The sequence below is a fragment of the Dipodomys merriami genome, unplaced genomic scaffold (genome assembly GCF_024711535.1).
Source record: "Dipodomys merriami isolate MVZ:Mamm:240054 unplaced genomic scaffold, mDipMer1.0.p SCAF_4, whole genome shotgun sequence".
NCBI lineage: Eukaryota > Metazoa > Chordata > Mammalia > Rodentia > Heteromyidae > Dipodomys > Dipodomys merriami.
The window spans coordinates 29,989,779-30,010,321 of NW_027205603.1; the positions used below are offsets into that span (position 1 = coordinate 29,989,779).

A 20,543-nucleotide genomic window follows, 5' to 3' on the forward strand; every position below is an offset into this window, starting at 1 on the left:
CCTAAAATCACTTTTGTTTATCATTAGATTAAGATTGCTCTGATTATTGTTTAGATTGTTACAGATAATTAAGCAATAATTTTCACAGAGTATTATGTTGTCATTAGCTGCCAGATAACCTGGTATTAGAATCTATAGCAGAACTCCCAGCCTGGCCTTCGCCAACATCTTAAAGGTTGCTCTGAACCATGTGTGGAATTGCATTCAACCCATCTTGAGACCAGATAGCTCAGACCCAAATGAAGTTTTAATAACATAAGAAGACAAAAATCGCTGTGTAGGTGTGGGTGATTGACACATCATTCCAGGCTGGGAAGTGATTATGTGAAGGTAACATGAATCTTGGAGGCCCAAAGAAAAAGCATCTGTGGTTAGCTTAATAGCTCCTGTGACTTTTGTACATGTTCTAACTTTCCCAGAATGGAGATGTCTCCTGGGTCAGAAGGAGTGAGTAACAGCACCTAAAGCTCCTGAGCAAACAAGAAAGCATATAAATAGATTGTAACCAGTAACCACTTGTGTTAGGAAGAAAGTTATTATTATTAATTTCCTTTACTTGATCAGATATATTCCTCTCAGATTGGTTGCTTGAACTGCCCGCAGCTGTTATTCTAATCCAACCTAGAAGTCTGGGCCTGGGTGGCATGGTGTCTTATTTTTTGTTTTTAATTTCAACACGTTTAATTTTAATACACTGGGCTATGGTAAAACAACAGAAGGATGTAGGCAGTCTTTTGTTATTTATACAGCATGCTAAAAATTGTGTGCTAGACAGAAACTTAAGAAAAGCTGCCCTATAAATTTCAATTAGTCTTAGGATGGTTTTAATATTTAATATGTATCAACAATCACATTTCCATAATCTTCAGCAGAAGTTCAGGAAGAGCATAAAAATATATTAGATTTTTATTTTATTATTTTTCCTTAACTGAAGTCTCTCTCTAAATAAAGCAAGAAATTATATTTCCTATGATACAAAAAAATCAAGTCTCATTGACCACTGATGTTGCTGAATTGAGTCCAAACTCAATGTAAAGTTTCAGTTTATACTAGACTAGAACAATTCAAATTACATCCCAAAAGAATGCATGTAAATGCTTGTATTTTTATTGATGTTGTGATTTTAAAGAAAATTGTTGAGGAGGCAAGATTTGCTAATAAAATATGATATGCCACAGGGAAAAGGTCTATAGAGCAAAATGCTCTAAGACTAGAACATAAAAAAAGGTTTAAAATCCTTCATATTCAATTGCACACATAGCTAACTGCTGACAGCCAGCAGAGATGTATTTTCAATTCAGCATGTGTAGTGTAAAGCAATACTAGGTCTTGACAGTGTGTGTATGTGTGTGTGTGTGTGTGTGTGTATGTGTGTATGTGTGTGTGCGTGCACGTACATGCATTCATGTGTGTTCATTTGAGTTCTCATTTTAGCTTTTAGTTTAGCATTATGAATCTAAGTTTAGAAGGACTAGCTGGATAGGCATGAAGGAAAGAAAGAATGGGTACCATTTATTCCTACCTTAAGGCCCTGCATGGAAGAGTGAAGACTCAAGAGACTCTGAGCTAATTCCAGGAAATACTTAAGGCATTGGCCTTTGCTTATCAATGGTAGGTGTCACTTCCTGACACCAGCAAGCTCTAAAACCAGCTCAGAATCCTTCTCATCTCAGTTACTTCTAGTAGGGCGTAACTATTACAAGGCCACTTTGTCATCTGTGAATTGGGCATCATTGGACTCCAAGAGCTTGAGCGCAGAGTGAGCACCATAAATTGTGGTATAAAGATCTCTGTGCAGAGTAACCATAGTTTGGGCAAGGGGGACTAAGCCTGGAAGGTACTTGGATACTTAGTGAAGGGTACAGACTCCAGGAGAGGAAAGACAGAGCCTGCACTCAGAGGCAGTGGTCCTCTACATGGTTCACACCTGCATTGCCCTTCAGTGAGAAAACCTGCCCTGAATGAATGGGTGAATGAATGAGTAAATGAAAACCTTATTAAACTTTTGTTTTCAGGCATGATTCCTAGGGGGGGAAATTCTTCATCATAATTAGCTTGGTAGGTGATCACAGAAGCCTGGAGCTTTCCCAGAAAGGATTCTGAGTGGTGTAGAACTGTTTGGCTAAAGGATCATCCCACCCCCTGCCACGTTTAGCACATTGGTTTTCACAGCCCATTTGCTGAATTGTGGTGTGACAGTCTCCCCTGGGGTATGAGAAACATTTAGGAATACAGGCTGCTGAACAAATCAGTTAAGAAAACAAGGATGAAGAAGGGCTTCTCTTTTTCTGAATTCATTGGGAAATTGAGGTTTTAGACCTCAGATCCAAAGTCCAGGAGTTGCATATGTCAGGTCTGGCCACTTACCATCATATGCTAAATTAAGAGACATGGTGAAGGTCACAGAAAGGAGCTTTATTATGTGGCAGCCACAGGAAGACAGCACTTTAGTACATCTTCAGCCATCTTTGGAGTGATAGACATTTGCCTTAGTTTAAAATGCACAGGGAACTGAGGAGAAGAGTATGCATGACTAAACATTTCTGGTCACAGGGGTAGCTTGGCTGACCATTATCCCAGCCTATATGGCTGGAGAGATAAAGAAAAAGTTTCATCACCTGAGAAGGAAGCAGGAGCAAGTCCCCTGGCAACCAGTCTCCAGAGACCCTGACCGCTCTCCTTCTTAAAGTCTGTTTCACTTTCCTCTTGCTTCAAAATACTAAGTGAAGTCAGCTTGCCTTTACCCACCAAACACTTATGTCATTCCTGTCCATTCTCGAGGTGAACTGCAAAACCACTGCAGAAGAGAATGACTCAGATCCAAGGGCACAGATACAAAGTTAGGAGCATGGTACCTAGCTTTTATCCTGTTTTTACTTAATTCATAGGCCCAGCAAAAGCAGCATTTAGGGCACCTCTTAATCTCCAGACACTGTTCTGTGCTCTTTTACATGAGAACCATTCTCAGGAACATTCTAGACTTAGAAGTGAATGCTCTCAGCCCAAATAGCTCAAACTTTCCTCCTATTTACCTCACATAATAATCTCACCCACTGTGGTCTTGGAGTCTTTCAAGACTTGGAAATTAGATGCACAGAGTAAAGCTGTCCCTGACTCTAATCTTGTAGCACATGGACATTCTTCTAGAACGTAGGTGCTCAGACACATCTCATGACTCAGTGGGGATGGAACCTTGCTGGGCTCATGAGGGGCAGGGAGATGATATGGCGCTCACAAGAGAGCTTTCCTGCTCACAAACATTAGAATAGTTTAGGCTCAATATTTCCAGACCTCTGGTTCATTTGCTCCCCACCTTTCATTGGCACTGTGTTTTAGGTCATTCTTACAAAGATTCTGAAGAAACACAGTTTAAATTGTTTTTGCCCTAGCTTGGAAAATAAATGGATAAAATTCCAATATGAGTGATAATCAAATTTTGTAACAAGAACACACAAATTATTACCTATGCACCTAAATAACCCAAACTATTCAAGTGGGATCTGGAGTGCTCAAGAGATGGTTCTATAGATGTTCTAAACTTTCCAAACATTTGGAAATTGGTATTTTGTGGATGAAATTAGCCTCTCATAATATTCATCTATTTGGAGACACTTTGGGCATTCAGAAATACAGAACATGCCAAATAATTATGCTCTTCCCATTCTACTCCCTTTTCCTGTTTAGCTTCCTGTGATTTGATAGTTCAGATGCTCCAGGCCCAGGGATTTTTATTTTATCTTTCAAACTATAGATGCTTTAAGGTCTACTAAATTCAATCATTAAGATGCTGCACAGAGCTGGGCGAAGGTGTCTCACACCTGTAATCCTAGCTACTCAGGAGGCTGAGATCTGAGGATTGCGGTTCAAAACCAGCCTGGGCAAGAAAGTCCATGAGACTCTTATCTCCAATAAACCACCAGAAAACTGGAAGTGACACTGTGGCTCAGGTGGTAGAGCACTCACCTTGAGCTGAAGAGCTGAGGGACAGCACCCAAGCTCAGAGTTCAAGTCCCACGACCGACAAAAAAAAAAAAGCTGCCCAGAAATGCCTTGGTTTTAAAAGTATAAAACAATATGTAAGCATGCACAAGCATGTGCACACACACACACACACACACACACACACACACACACACACACACACACACACATACACACACCCATACTCACACACCCCACACATGACACTTTCCTGGTCTGTCATAAAACTCATTCAAACTAGGCTTAGATTGAAGGTTCTGATTCTACTACAATCATGACAAATATTCCATTAATCTTGGTGGTTTTTTTTGTCATTGTTAATGCAGTAACAATTTTCTACCAATAGTCTTTTTACTTGAGAATTTGGATTATAGTTACCACACTATGTCAACTAGAAGTCACTGCTATATTTGCTCCTAGATTCTCTTCTCCATTATAATAAACATCTTACTATTAAAATATGAACTTATATGAGTGCTACAAAAAAGAGTGAGTTTTGGAGAAATGCTTCTTGTCCTGTCTGTTTTCTGAACAAGGGTATAATCATGAGTGTTAAGAGCAAAAGAAAATGGGTGCTGATGGCTCACATCTGTAATTCTAACTACTGAGGAGGCTGAGATCTGAGGATCATGGTTTGAAGCCAGCCCAGGTAGGAAAGTCTGTGAGACTCTTATCTCCAATGAACCACCAAAAAACCAGAAATGGAGATGTGGCTCAAGCAGTTAAGCACTAGCCTTGAGCAAGACAACTCAGGAATCATACCCAGACCTCAGGACCAGCAAAATGAAAAAGAGTGAATGAAGATGGACATTGTGATACTTCTAACACCACTCTTTTTCTCAGAATTGCTTTTTCTATTCAAAGTCTTATATGCTTTCCTATAAATTTTTGGATTTATTTTTATTCGCATTTTCTATTGTCTTCTTCAATTTCTTTCTTCAAGTTTTTATGGTTTTTATTGTAGAAGTCTTTAACCTCCTACTTAACTTTATACCTGGGCATTTTATTTTTTCTAGTTTTTCTAAATTTTATTGTATTGTAAAGTACAGTGGGGTTACAATTATATGAATAAAGTAATGAGTATATATCTTTTCAAGCACTGTTACTCCCTCCTTTGTTTTTCTTCTACTATTCCTTCCCTCCCCCACTCCCTCACTCCTATCCCCTCTCAGAGTTATGAAGTTCATTTTCAACATAGTGCTTGTGAATATCGTTACAATGGGTCATCCTGTGTCCTTGTTTCAGCATTCTGTTATTCTCCTTGCCCTCCCCAAATTACATAAATGCATATACAAGATGCAGGGTACCAAAATCAAATACAGTGACAATAGAGGATATAACATAGGGGGAAGAACATACAAAAGATACAAAAAATTACATAGTACATTAAAAACAACAACAAAGAAAAACCTCTTGTGTACATATCTTGGAGTTCATTTCACTTAACATCATCTTATACGGTCAGTCATATGTACCTAGCTTTTGAGCTTTTCTACTCGTCCACTAAGATTTTCCTAGATGTATACTAATTATTGAAAATAAGGAAACCCATGGAACCTATATGTCTTTGGGTCTGGCTTACTTCACTTAATATAAATTTTTTCCAAGTCTTTCCGTTTCCTAAAAAATGGAGCAGTGTCATTCTTTCTGATGGAAGCATTGAAATATGTGTGTGTGTGTGTGTCTGTCTGTCTGTCTGTCTCTGTGTGTGTCTGTGTGTGTTGTGTATATATAGATATATCTATCTATCTATCTATCTATCTATCTATCTATCTATCTATCTATCTATCTATCTATCTATATCACATTTTCTTGATCCATTCATCTAGTGAGGGGCATCTGGGTTGGCTCCATATCTTAGCTATGGTGAATAATGCTGTGATAAGCATAGTTGTGTTAGTAGCTTTAGTATGCCCTCGTTTGAGATCATATGGGCAAATTTCCAGAAGTAGGATTGCTGGGTCATAGGGGAGCTCTATGTGTAGTCCTTCGAGGAACCTCCATACTGCTTTCCAAAGTGGTTGAACAAGTTTACACTGCCACCAACAATGCAATAAGGTTCCCTTTTGGCCACATCCCCTCCAGCATCTGTTGTTGTTAGATTTCATGATTATAGCAATTCTGACTGGGGTGAGATGGAATCTTAATGTTGTTTTGATTTGCATTTCTTTTATGGCTAAAGAAGTTGAGCATTTCTTCATGTGTCTATTGGCTAATCTTATTTCCTCTTCAGAGAAGTCTCTCTTTAAGTCATTAGCCCACTTATTAACGGGACGGTTGTTTTTTCTAGTTATTTTGAATGTGATTGTTTTCCAGATTTCTTTTTCAGCCTGATCATTGTTGGTGCATATAAAAGCTACTGTTTTTACATGTTTCAAATTTGCTGTTTCAAAGGCATTTATAAGATATTAAGAGATTTTTGGTGAAATCTTTAGGGTCTTTTAAGTATAAGATCGTATCTCTGCAAATAGGGGGAAAATCCTATTTGAGTTCCTTCTGCTTCTTTCTCTTGACTTATTGATCTTGGTAGGAATCCCAGTACTATATTGAACCAAAATATATGGAAGAGTCACCCTTGTGTCATTCCTCAAGAAAGGTACATACACCATGTTTATTGTAGCTTTGTTTATAGCACCCAGACTATAGAATATGCAAAGATGCTCAGCAATTAATGAATGAAGAAAACAGTACATATGTACCATGAAATGTTACAGAGCCATAAAGAAAACGAAATCATGTCATTTTAATAAAATAAATTGAACTAGAGATAATCATGTGGGGTGAGATAAGCCAAGCTCAGAAAGGCATATTTTGCCTGTTTTCTCTCATTGGTGAGTCTAGACCTAAATGACACACATATTCATAGACATACATTGAATAATATTGAAATACATTATGTCTATATGTGAAAATGGTATAAGGAATCTCCCGGAAAGCTATACAACAGTGAAGACAGGGAAGATAGATAAAGAGATTGAAATAGTTATTATAATAAAATATAATATATACATGTGCAAAAATACCAACCTGAAATTCCCTTGTACATTTAATACACATAAAATATTGGATAGAAAAGTAAAACAGGTTCTGTTTGTGCAAAGTACTTCATGAGAGAGGAGGAAAAATGGAGAGGCAAATGAGGGTGAATATGAATATTGTACTTTGTATGCATACCTGAACACAGAGCACTAAAATCTGTTGAAACAGTTCTAAGAATGGAAAAAGGGGATGGGGAAGGGATGAGGGAATGAAATTGATTTTATGTATACATGGAAGTGTTATAATAAAACCTACCATGTACAACTAATATGGTAAGACTAAATGAAAACCCTTCCTTCCCTGCAGGACTTCCTCTCCTCTCTCAGCCACATTTACCAAGTCACCCAACAAGTTCTGGCCACACTGCCAAACTATTACTTATTTCCTCTAGCATAACTACTTACACAGTCAATATCTTTATGAGACGTGCCATGAAAATTCAACAAAACAGAAGTAATATATTTTATAGAGAATTTTTGTGTTTGCCAAAGCATGCAATTAGTCAGAAAATAGGCCTCTATCAAATACAACATGCCCATATACACTATAAAACATGAACTGGTCTTCTGTGAGGGCCCAAATTGTTCTAATTATTAGCCACCTATTTTCTGTCTGACAGGAGAAAGTTGCAGACAGATGAAAGCACGCAGAGAAAGCCAGAGAGAGCATTGTTAGTCTCACAGGCAGTACGGGGGTGGAGGGAGACTAATGTACTCAGTAGGTGAAGGTGGTCAGGTTCAAGGACTTCTGGGAAGGTCCTTCTGCCCCTTGCCATGAATATTTATAACACAACAAGAGAGATATTACAACCACATGAATTGTTTTCACAGAGATTGTTGTGCCTCTAGTGTGAGGTGGAAACACCAGGCCCCGTGGGCATGTGGGCACTGATCACATGGTATGGGCAATATTGAGGGGCTATGGAGTAATGATGACAGCTTACCTGGATCCTTCTGGGGCTGGGATAGCCTCCAATGCCCTCATATAGCTGTGACCCTAATGCTAAGACAAATGGCCATTCATTCAGTCCCCTTCAATACATACATATGGGGTTTTATTTTCTATAGATGGTTCATGGGAAATAGAATCTATTCTTAAAGCCATAGTCGCTAGAAAATTTTTCTAACCAAAATCTAGGTCAAATGTTCAAGTCATTCATCTTTTTCAGCAAAGGACAGAGCGGTTGGAGCCTGATATTCTGCTTTAAAAAAAAAAAAAAGGTGATGTGGTTGGTGGTGGTTTGATTTAAAGTTCTTGTTATTTTGTTTTTAGGAGCTATAAGGAAAGGTCCTCCCTGTGCCCCTGTGTTATCCAAGCTGATCTTCAATTTGTAGACTCTAATGATCCTCCTACTTCAGTGTTCTGAGTAGCTGGAAGTGCAGGCATGTACCATTATATGCGGTTGTGGTTGTTGTTCAACATACTCAATATAAAAATTTTTAAGATGACAAATAATACAACTGTGTTATTTAACAATGCCTACAGTTGAGGTTTCATATATATATAGAGATTTAAGTTTTGTAACCAAGCAACAGAAGAAAATAGCAGTTTGTGGAATCACTGTTTATTATTGATGCTGTTTATTTAAAGCTCATCTGGCAGATTTTACTCCATGTATTTTTTCATATAGTAAAAATACCAGCTGCTAGCAGCAAAATTATTTAATATGTAATAAGATAATACGAGATAGTTCAATATTTGGATATATGCATAATATCTTTTAACTATTAATAACATCTGTTTAAGCCATATGGACAGCAGCTAATAACATACTTGATCAAATGTTTTGTAAGAAGTAAAGCGTTTACCATGCATATGCACTATTTGAAGCATGTGGAATCCACATCCCATAATCATACAAGCAATGTAAAAATGTTCTCAATCGCAAGAAACTGTAACCACATGCTAGCTATGTAATACTATACCACATATGTAGTATACAGTTAAAGTTTTCTCCTCTAAGTCTAATGTAGTTGTTATTCTGTGTTTCAATCTGAGGTCAGTGATATGGAAGGTTTCCAAGTGCTGTTTGCACTGGGGAAAATATTGATTAAAAAAAAAAGAATTTGAGAATGTCAATGCAGTTTAAATCTTCAGACTTGCTTTTGTATCTGTGTTGTGTAGCTAAGTTACATGTGGGTGTCTGTATATGTATGGCATGGTAAAGGTGATGTTGGACGGCTTGGGGCACTTCAACATTGCTAAAGAACTTACAAAATAAAAATGTTGGTGGACTAAAATTGTATTGATAAAGTTGGTGCAGAATGCCTGATGACCCTTGGTGCTGAATGGAAAACTGTATCTTCTGCAAGCATGCTTCCCAGGGCAGTAAATTGTGACACTGACCCTAGCAGAGAAAGAACAAATCGTAGGGTAAAGAAAGCCAGTGCCTTGTGGATATTTCTACCTGCAAGCTAGGAGAGAGCCCAGTGACATCTCAGACCAGCCTTCACTCAGAGCATCAACCCACTGGCACTGACAGGAGCTGTTTGTTCATCTAAGGTCACCCTTGATGGCAAAGCTGTAAAACAGTTTTTTCTTTTTAAATGAGCCCTTTGGTAATTATGCTAAATTTTTAACTTCAAATACAACATTTTGTGAGCACTCTCTACTATCTTCACAGACATCTAAACAGAATTCCAACAAGGAAAACCTTTCTAAACCACACTCCTCTACCCAACCTGGATCCCAGCCTGCATTGCCAACACTCAGATCTGCAAAATCCTGTCTCCTAGTAGGAGGATGACTGTGACATAAACACTACACAGAACATATAAAAGATTACCTTTGTTATTAGCATCAAAAAGATAAAGTGTTAAGATAAACTCAAAAGATCAGTAGCTAAGTACCAAGCAACATTCCCATCCTCTCACTGGCAGCCTCCAGCACCCTGCGAGGGGACGTCCATCATCTCTACCTTCACATAAGGACCCATCAGAGCAAAGACTAGGTGGCACGAAACTTGTCCAATGAGATAATGCTAACACAGACTCCAAGGAGAGAGGAGACAAGATGCTGACTATTGTTTTCAAGTATACAAAGGGTAATTTTCTAGGGACTGGCAATCTTCCTCTCCTATCGTAGATATGTGGATATAATTTAAAGCATCTAGATGTACTAGGTGATGGATGATGAATAAGTGATAGATGATGGAAGGAAGGAAGGAAGGAAGGAAGGAAGGAAGGAAGGAAGGAAGGAAGGAAGGAGAGAGAGAGAAAGAAAGAGAGGAGAGAGAGAGAAAGAGAAAGAGAGAGAGAGATTACCTTCAGACTTTGCATTCTTGGGACAATATTCCCCTACATATCACTGAATCTCAAGATGATCCTAGATAATTAAAGGGAGAGCCCAAAGTTTAAGGTAGCATTGCTGCTATCAATTTAACTCCTCAATAAAATAGAGAACAACTTATTTTTAATCTGTTTAGCCACTGCTTATTATATACTTTCTATAGATTATCTTATCTTTTATCATCTCTTAAAGTTTATATCATCTCTTAAACTTATAGTTTTAAGCCTTAGATTTCTATTCTGTTAAACTATAAGTGATTTCCCCAAAGTCCTGGAACTGATGGACTGAAGACTGAAGTTCTGTCCAGAATTAAACTTAACCTTGGCACTTATTGTCTCTCAGACAAGAAATATATTGGTACAGTTGTCATTTCTCAGCTATGTCACCTTGGCAGCTGATCCCTAGCTTTTTCATCCTATGACTCTAGGCCATAATGCTACAGTGTTAGTTATGATAGAAGACTCAGTAATGATTTGGTTACCATGGTCCATATAAGCAGCCAAACTTGAGGATTATAACTTTTAAAATGACTTATCAATGCTGGGCATGGTTGCTTATGCCTGTAATCCTAGCTACTCAGGAGGCTGAGATCTGAGGATCATGGTTCAAAGACAGCCCAGGCAGAAAAGGCTGTGAGACTCTTATCTCCAATAAACCACTCAGAAAACTGGAAGTGGTGCTGTGGCTCAAGTGGTAAAGTGCTAACCATGCGCTGAAGAGCTGAGGGACAGCACCTAGGCCCAGTTCAAGTCCCATGACTGACAAAAAAAAAGGCATCAAAACTGAAAAATGATGTAAGGTCAAATCACAACATAATAAAATATGAAAGGCCAATAGACTTCTATAAATGTTGAATCTCAGTAAGAATTAGAATCCCTAACTCAAGCATGTTAGTTTTCAACCATAAAACTGACAGATTTTTTTTTGGGGGGGGGGAGGTTCAGTCATGGGGTCTGAACTGGGCCTGGGCACTGTCCCTCAGCTCTTCAGCTCAAGGCTAGCACTCTACCACTTACTTGAGCCACAGTGCCACTTCCGGCTTTTTTCTTTTTGCTTATGTGGTGCTGAGGAATCAAACCCAGGGCCTCATGCATGCAAGGCAAGCACTCTACCACTGAGCCACCTTGCCAGCCCTGGCAGAGTTTTCAAAATGGAAATATGTAGCAGTTTAAGAAAACAAGGGGGCTCATATATTTGCCAGTTGTTAAAGTTTTCTAGAGAGGAAGTTTACAAAACATATGAAATATGAACTCTATGAAAGAAGTTGTACCTCAGTGGTGGAATACTTGCCTGGCATGTGTGAGGATGCAAGTTTAGTCATTTATATATTTTTGTTTATTTATATTGTAAAGGTGATGTACAGAAAGATAACAGTTACAAAAGTACATTTCTTTTGGAACAAGTGTCTTCTTCCTCTTCTCTCATTTTCTCTCATTTCCCTCCCGACTCCCCTTTCCCACAAGTTGTATATTATTTTCAGTATAGTCCATAGTGAGGATCACTGCTGCATTTGTTCACTCTTTGTCCTGCCATTTCTCTAGAGAGTTTAACCTTTAGCATCATAAAACAAAACAAAACAAAGCTCAATAAAAACTAAATAAAATATGAAAACTAGCTTAGCATTTAAACATTCACTGTCTTTATTAACTTCAAAAATAGCAATGACCCACAATACCAGCATTCAAAAATCCTACTTGAATATTTTGGTGTTAAACATTCTAAACTGTATTCTGTGCATACGCACACTTTGAAAATATTAGTGAAACATGTGTATACACTATTTATTCTTTTGGGTGGTACTGGGGTTTGAACTTGGGGCCCTGCACTCAATGAGTTCTCTACTACTTGAGCTATACCTTTAGATCTATAAACACTTTTTGTTTATAGGTCTTTTGTCTCTCATAATATGAAAATAGCAGTCTGTACCCACAGATTTTTCTTCAGCAGATTTAACCAACTACATATCAAAGCTATTGGAAATGAAATTGGTCTGTACTGAATGTATACACACTTTTTGTCATTATTATTTTCTAAACAAGATGGCATAATATTTATTTACATAGCATTTATACTACAATTAGTTATTATAAGAAATCGACAAATGACTTAAAGTACATAAGAAGATGTGTACAGATTATATGTACTCATTATGCCATGTTATCTAAAGGACTTGGCCATCTAGACTTTGGTGTCTAAACAGGATCCTGGAATCAATCCCCCAAGACCAAGGGAAAACCATACACTGAAATAGATTAGTTGCTCATTGTTGAGTGCTTGAATTTTAACTATTTTTGTTCTATAAATAAACTATGCTGTATCTCTCTAAAATTTTTGTTGTTTTTTGGTTTGTCATGGGGCTTGAATTCAGGACCTGGGTGCTGTCTCTGAGGTCTTTTTGCTCAAAGCTATCACTCTACCACTTTTGGCCACAGTTCCATCTCCAGTTTTCTGGTGGTTAATTGTAGATAAGAGTCTAACAGACTTTCCTGCCCAGGCTGACTTTGAACTGCAATCCTTAGATCTCAACCTCCTGAGTAGCTAGAAATACCCACATGAGCCAACATCACCCTGTTTTTTGCCTGCAGTTACTTGTTGAAAGCAATACCATAAGTGAGTCTCATGGCTTATAAGGTCAGGAGTTTCAGGCCAATGGCTGAAATCTTATTGGTAAATCATTTCTTGTTTCACTCTTTTTAAAGTAGGCCTGTAAAAGAGTTGTTCTACATACATGTCTTTCTTCTTAAGAAAAGATTTGGACAATTTATTTATTTATTTGTTTGTTTGTTTGTTTGTATGCTGGGCTTGAACTCAGGCAGGGCCTGATCTCTGTCCCTGAGCTTTTTGTTCAAGGCTAGTGCTCTACTAGTTGAGCTCTGCTAGCTGGCCCTCAATTTGTGACTTTGGGGTGGTTAACTGGAGATAAGAGTGTCACAGATTTGCCTGCCAGGCTGGCTTTGAACCACAGTCCTCAGATTTCAACCTTCTTAGTAACCAGGAGTACAGGTGCGTGACTAGGAATTTCATTTAATTTTATTATTTGTTTGTTTGTTTTTGGTGATTCTAGGATCTGAATTCAGAGCCTTGTGGTGCTCTACCACCTGATTCATACCTCTAACCATGATACAGGCATTTGAAAACTATTATAAGGATGAACCTTGATGACACTATGATAAAGAAATAAGCTAGTCACAAAAGGACAGATATGGTGTGATTCCAATTATATATGATTCTGAGTGGGGGTTATATTTATAGAGACAGAAAGTAGGAGACTGGTTCTAGGGGCTGGGAAAGAGGGAAGGAGGAGTTCTTTAATGGGTGCCAAGGCTCAGTCTTGATAAACGAAAGGACTTCTGGAAATGAATGCTGGTGATAATTGTAAACGTATGAATGCACTCAAGCTACAGAAGCATGTAATTACAATGATCTAGATGGAAAATTTTACATAATGTTTATTTGACCACAATTAAATAAGAATAATACTCATCTAAGACCTGAAAATAGCTTTTCTTACTCTCCTTGGTGTATGAGTGCTTGGACTCATTGTGTGAATTACTGGAGGGTTTGGTTTGGTTTTATTTCATAATAAGAAGTTTCCTTTCCATGGAAAGGAAAAGAATTGTCATCAGAACCAGGTTAAGTGAGTTCATGGTGCCAGAAAAACAAGCTTTTTATTGTGACACTAGAGTTCACATCCCTGTGGGCCACAGACCTGGGAGCTATTTTTGTAGCTTTTTAGCCTGTGGCAGCAAAGAGCTGAGTGTATGTATATTTTCCCCAGGTGAGAACTGGCAATAAAATAGCTCAAGGAGGCCTCTGTGGGACTACTACTGTCTTTATGAATGCCATGAAAGTCCTGGGTTTTAAACTTCCACAGTAATTGAAAGAAAGTTGTGCATTCATGCACTTATTTGATCACTCCAGGTGCAAAGGCTGCTCATTCTATCTTTAGGACACATCTCAATGCTGAGATCTTCTGATCACCAGTACCTCTGGCTGATCCTTGCAACAGTATCTGAGCCAAAGTGCCTATTCTTCCTGTCCACTTCCTCCTTGCCATTCTGCCTTCTATTTTCCATATAGTAACCAATGATGGTAAAGTATTCATCATATCCCTTCTTCTATTTAAAATTCTCCAATGAGTTTGCATTACCTTCAGGAAACTATAAAATTGCAAATATTGTATGTATTCAATACATACTCATTGGGTGAATCATCAAAAACTGAATTAGACACAACCTCCAGATTTAGACTCTCCAGATTGTGTTGGGAGATAGCCACTAGTTTATGGTACTTTGTTGAAGCAGCCATAGGCAACTAATACCGACAAGTAGAGGAGTACCGACCTAAACAATAATTGGTGATGATTGAACTGAGACTGTGAGTTTCTAATGGAGTTTTCCAGTCAGAGAAGCAGGAAAGGCTACTCCAAAGTGATTCCCAGACCAGAATGGAGGTAAGAGACAGCAGCACTTCCCACTGAGCTAGTCCGAACCATGTGTGTGGGGCAGTGTGAGAGCACGGGAGGCTGTTTATTAAAATCCCTATAAGCTGCCTGATTGTAAGCTTCACTTTAAACTTTGTTCTGTTTGTACAGAACAAAGATTTGAAGGAATTATTATATCTGCTTTATGTTTTAAAATCACATTGCTCTGCAACTTTGGTCATGGTTGCAAATATGGTATGTGTAAGGAGCCACTAGATAAACAAAAGTGAGAAACCCTGGATAACAATTGTAGCAGAATCAATGTTGAAAGACTTCTCCATAATTACTGGAGGACAAATTTGTGATAACATTCAAGATCTTTGTGTTATCTATATCATAAAGGAGAAAGTAGAGGGAGATGGAGGAAAAGACCTGCTCAATTCCCAGCTCGAACTCTCTGGGCGGGGTTCAGTGGTCATCCTGGAGGAGGTAGAGGCCACAGGATGTTCCCAATGATCCGGCTTGAGAGTGAGCCAAGCAACCATAATGAAACCGGTTTTTAAGCCCTAAGACCAAAGTCCTGGAGTTCCACATTAGGTCTGGCTACTAATTTCCATATGTCAAATAAGGAGACATGGTGAAAGGTAGAGAAAAGAGATCTATTACATGGCAGCCATAGGGAGACAGCTCTTCAGTACATCTTTAGCCATCTTTAGAGGTACAGACATTGGCTTTAGGTTAAATAAGGTGAATTGAAGGTAGAAAGTAGGAAAGGTATGCATAGTTAAAACAGTCTTAAGTCATAGGGTTTTTCTAAAGGATCATTATTATTAGCCTTTTGTCTCTGGAGGAGTTCCCGAGACGTTGTCACTTTACCATTGGGACAAGTAACCTGAGTTATTGGCTGATTCCTTTAAGAGGATAAGAAAGCTTTGCCTATTTGATGGAGTTTGCCTTTCATACAAGGTATTTTTTGGAAAGTCTTCTTTTTTTTGGAGCCCAAGATGGTTGTAAAGTGATTACAGCAGAAGATAGATCAGATCAAAGCTCACAGATACAAAGTTGGGAGACTTTTAGATAGCTCACAAGGCCCAGAAAAAGTATCCTTGAAGTTGCAATGAAGCCTGATACTGGGCTCTTCAATCTTGTCAAACTAAACAGCCTTCTAGAGCAAGGCTGCACATTGAGGAGACTTTACTGGAATTAGATACCAAATTGAACAGGACAGGAACAACCACAAGAAATGAAAGTGAAGGTCCAAAGAAAAAAGAAGAAGAACAGAGACAGATGATCTTAGAAAGTAATAGGGATGCTATTTTTTATCACTTCATGAGAACAGCAGAAGAATGTACTCTATAGCCATGAAACAAGCAAAATCATGCTAACTCTTGATCTCTTTTAAAAGCATATAAAAATGGACTTCTTACACTCAGCATCAAGTAAAAGATCAGTATTATAATGAGAAGGAAATAAGAAAATGTTATTCCTACAAAAATGTACCATAAAAACACATGCAAGACTTTGAAAAAATTATATTAAGTGAAGTAAGCCAGGCCCCCCAAAACGTAAGTCCCAGGGTTTCCCTTATTTGCAATAACTAGTACATGTGTAGGACAAGTAGAAAAGGTCAAAAGCTATGTACATATGACCATGTAAGAGGCACAATTTTTTTCTTTCTTGCTATTGTTTATAACATATTAATAATGTACCATGTGATTTTTTTGTTTCTTTGTACGTTCCTCCCCCATGGTATAACCCCTGTTTTCACTGTTTGATGACAGTGCCCTGCATCTTGTATATACACTTCTCTAATTTGGGGAGGGGAAGAGAAAAAAGTGCTTAAATAGGGATACAGGTCGACCCATTGTAAGCATGAGATGTACAAGACACTATGTTGAAAACGAGATTTACAACTTTGGCGGGGTAAGGCAGTTGGTAGTTGTGGAGGTGGGAGGGAAGGGATGGTAGGGGAAAAACAAAAGAAGAGGCAACAATGTTTGATAGGAAATGTACTCATTACCTTGCTGTAACCCCTCTATACAATATTTTTCCAATAAAAAAGTACAAAAAAGAAGAAAAATATATAAAAAATAAAAAATAACCAAAATGAGCCAAAAGAAATTAAGAAAATTATAAATGCTTTAGTATATATTAATAATATATTAATATATGATAATATATAAAACATAATATATTAATATGTAATAATATATATTAATGATATATACTTAATATTATAAATGTATATATTAAAATAATAGAAAAAATAGAAAAGTAATAGAAAAAATATAGTTTAACCAAAAATCTGATAACACTCAACATAGACTTCTTGCTTTCAAAAACCAAGGCAGAAATGCAAGCTCAATGGGAAGAGTCATTCATGACACAAACACTATAGCTAAAGAGTAAAAAGTTTTAATAAATAAACTTGAGGTTAAGAAGATTCAGGAGTAAATGACAAAAACAGAAATTTTACTGACAAGGCAAAATATATGTATACAAATGTATGTCCTTCAGAAAGAAATCTAAAATAATTAGAAAAAAACATTAAGCAAGAAAATTTGAAACTATATACTCAATCCTGAAGCTGCATAATTAAGAGGTAGGTCACATTCTTGAGAATATTTATGCATAATAATCATTATCAAGATGCATGCTAATAAGAGTATTGAAAGAGACAAAATAGATTTTGAATAACCAAGCTAAAAGGTCTAATACTGGAGAAAAAAGAAACAGAAGTTTTGGTGAGACTCTCCCAAGACAATACTTACTGTTGCTAATTAAAGAATTAATAGATTAAAACACTCATATTAATAAATTGCTGTGAGGAGCTGATGGCTCATGCCTGCAATCCTAGCAACTGAAGAGGCTGAGATCTGAGGATATGGTTCAAAGCCAGCCTGGGCAAGAAAGTCCATGAGAATCTTATCTCCAATTAACCACTGAAAAGGCAGAAGTGGAGATATGGCTCCACTTTTTCACTCAAGGCTAGTAGTCCTGGAGCAAAGAAGCTAAGGGACAGCATCTACACCCTCAGTTCAAGCCCCGGTACCAATACACATACACACACACACACACACACACACACACACACACACACACACACACACACACACACACACACACACACACACACACAATTGCAGGGTTTGCTTGGCATGGAATTGGCATGGATTTTAAGTCCATTAACATGATCTTCCAGCGAGAAGGCTGTCAGAACTTGTCTGCCCTTTTGTTTGCTGGGCCCTACTATCCTTGGCTTGGCATCTTTGAATCTATGCACTGGGAAGTTTCTTCACAGAACCTCAAATCAATCCCCATCTCTAAGTAAAAATGGCGATTCTGGGTTTGTGTAACCTAAAGTACCTTCTCCACATGCAGGACAACTCTGAGCTGTTGTAAATCCACATGAGCTCAGAAACTACTGTCCCTAGCTAGGTTCCTTTTTTGAGTGACCTATTAGAGAGCAAGCTCCAGACAACCATCATTGACATCATGGACAGAAGGCCTGGAAAAGGTGATGGTTTTAGAATATCACCTTTTGCAACCATGAATGCAATACAGTATACCTCCTGATGAGACTATCCCTCACCTGCCTGAAACAAAGACCTTGATCACATCCAAATTCCAGCTCTAACTACTCATTTGCAGAAAATACAAAGTAAAGACATTTAACCACACTGTGTAAATACTGTCATCAAACTCAAGATGGTGAAAAAGATGCAAGAAATAAAGCTGACAGAGTAACAGAGACTAGATACTGACAAAATAATCACCATGGGTAGACTTATTTGGATTTCATTTCAAGCCCAAGGATTGTAATAATCAGGACAAAGTGAACACTGAGTATTTGATAATATGAGGAAATTGTCATCAATTGTAAATGAGAAAATGGTGTTTGTTTTAACTCTCTGTGATGAAACATCTATGGATTAAATAATGTGATGCCTGGGGTTTGCTTCAAGATACTTTGCTGGCTGACAGCAAGCATACATGAAAAAGATTAGCAATATATTGATAATTACCTAATTTCAATGAAAGGCAAAATGAGTTCATTGACCTATTTATTTTCATCTTTTGCAATCTTTGAAGTCTTCAATAATAAAGAAGGTTATTTTGTTTTTATTTTGTTCTCTATTTGATCATGGTACTTAGAACCCAGAGCCTGCACTTGCTAGGCTGTTTCTCTAAAATTTAAGCAACACCCCCAGCCTTTTATACTTCAGCAGTTTTTTAAATAGATGCTCATGTTTTTGCTTGCCTTGGCATAAATGGTTTATGATCCTCCTATTTATATTTCTTGACAGATTGCACCATGAGTACAATCTATTGGTTGACATGTGGTCTGACTGTTCTTTTTTCCAGGCTGGCCTCAAATCACCATTTTGGTGATCGCACTTCCTTAGTAGCTAGGATGACAGTTAAGAGCCACCTTGCTCAGAAATAAAAAGGTTTTCTTAAAGTCATGAAGAGGTATTAGCATGGGGCTCTTACTTGGTATCAGGAGGCAGAGATAGGAAGGATCAACAAGGTCCAAGGCCAGCCTACCTAAAAAAGTAACTAAAAGCAAAAACATCTGGTAGTGTGGTGATTCAGGTGATAGAGTGATTGTCTAGAAAGCATAAAGCCCTGAGTTCAAACCTCATAGAATCAAAAGAAAACAAAAACATAGGGAGGATGTAGAAGCACATGCATGTTAGTACTTGAGACATATGTTGGATCCTAGGAGAAAATTTTACCTCTTGATTACTTGTGGGCACAGAGATGGTCTGAAAAGAAAGAATATATATGATTTTTGTTTTGTTTTATTTCGTTTTGTGTCAGTCCTGAGGCTTGAACTCAAGGCCTGGGAACTGTTTCTGAGCATTTTTGCTATACCACTTGAGCAATAGCTTAATTTTCAGCTTTTTTTTTTTTTTTCAGTTGTGTGGCTTGAACTCTGGGCTTGGGCATTGCCCCTCACCTCTTCAGCTCAAGGCTAGTGCTCTACCACTTGAACCACAGTGCCACTTTTGTTTTTTTTTCCTGAGTGGTTTATTGGTGCTAAGAATCTCACAGACTTTCCTGCCTGGCTGGATTTGAACTGAGATCCTCATATCTCAGCTTCCTAAGTAGCTAGGTGTGAGCCACCAGTGCTACCAGTGCCCGGCAATTTCCAGCTTTTTAAAAAGTGGTTTATTGAAGATAAAAGTCTCATGGACATTCCTACCCAGGCTGGCTTTGGACTGTGATGCTCAGATCTCATCTCAGCCTCTTGAATAGCTAGGATTACAGGCGTGAGCCACCAGTGCTCAGCATTGTATGTGAATTTTTTAAGGAGCAAGTCCCTTTCTGACCTGGGTGTTCATCAAATGTCCCTCTGTCTTTGTCACATTGAAATTCACAGAATGCTTTTAATGAAGATTTAAATCGACATACCCCTCAAAGTGAGCATTTAGGAGTAAGGATCCTCATAAAGCAGCTAACTGGGAGTTCTCAGTGAGAAGCCACCAAGTTAATTGTGTCCTCTGTGTGCTTGCCTAATGTGACTTGCTAAACAGAGTTTGCTTAACAAGTAATCACTCATCTCTTTCTTCTTCTATTTTTCTTTCTAGGTATTTGCACACAATATACTTAGGTATTCGGAGCCGACAGAGTGGGGAGAATGACAGATGGAGGTTTTACTGGAAAATGGTGTATGAGTATGCCGATGTGAGTATGCTGCATTTGCTAGCCACCTTTCTGGAAAGTGCTCCACAGCTGGTCCTGCAGCTCTGCATTATCGTACAGACCCATAGCTTACAGGCCCTCCAAGGTAAGGGCTTGCAATTTG

The 20,543-nt window shown here is 38.1% G+C and overlaps 1 protein-coding gene across 4 annotated transcripts in view; it reads left to right on the forward strand.

Annotated features, from left to right (window-relative positions):
- Nucleotides 1-20,543, forward strand: part of Xkr4 (XK related 4) — a 439,579-nt gene that overhangs the window by 242,407 nt on the left and 176,629 nt on the right. For all 4 annotated transcript variants that reach the window (XR_011365629.1, XR_011365630.1, XR_011365628.1 and 1 more), the window contains exon 2: nucleotides 20,326-20,525. Coding sequence is in view for 1 of the 4 variants with exons in the window: in XM_069990739.1 (XP_069846840.1) it covers nucleotides 20,326-20,525 (200 nt within the window). In the remaining 3 variants the exon portion in view is untranslated. The remainder of the gene's footprint in view (nucleotides 1-20,325; nucleotides 20,526-20,543) is intronic.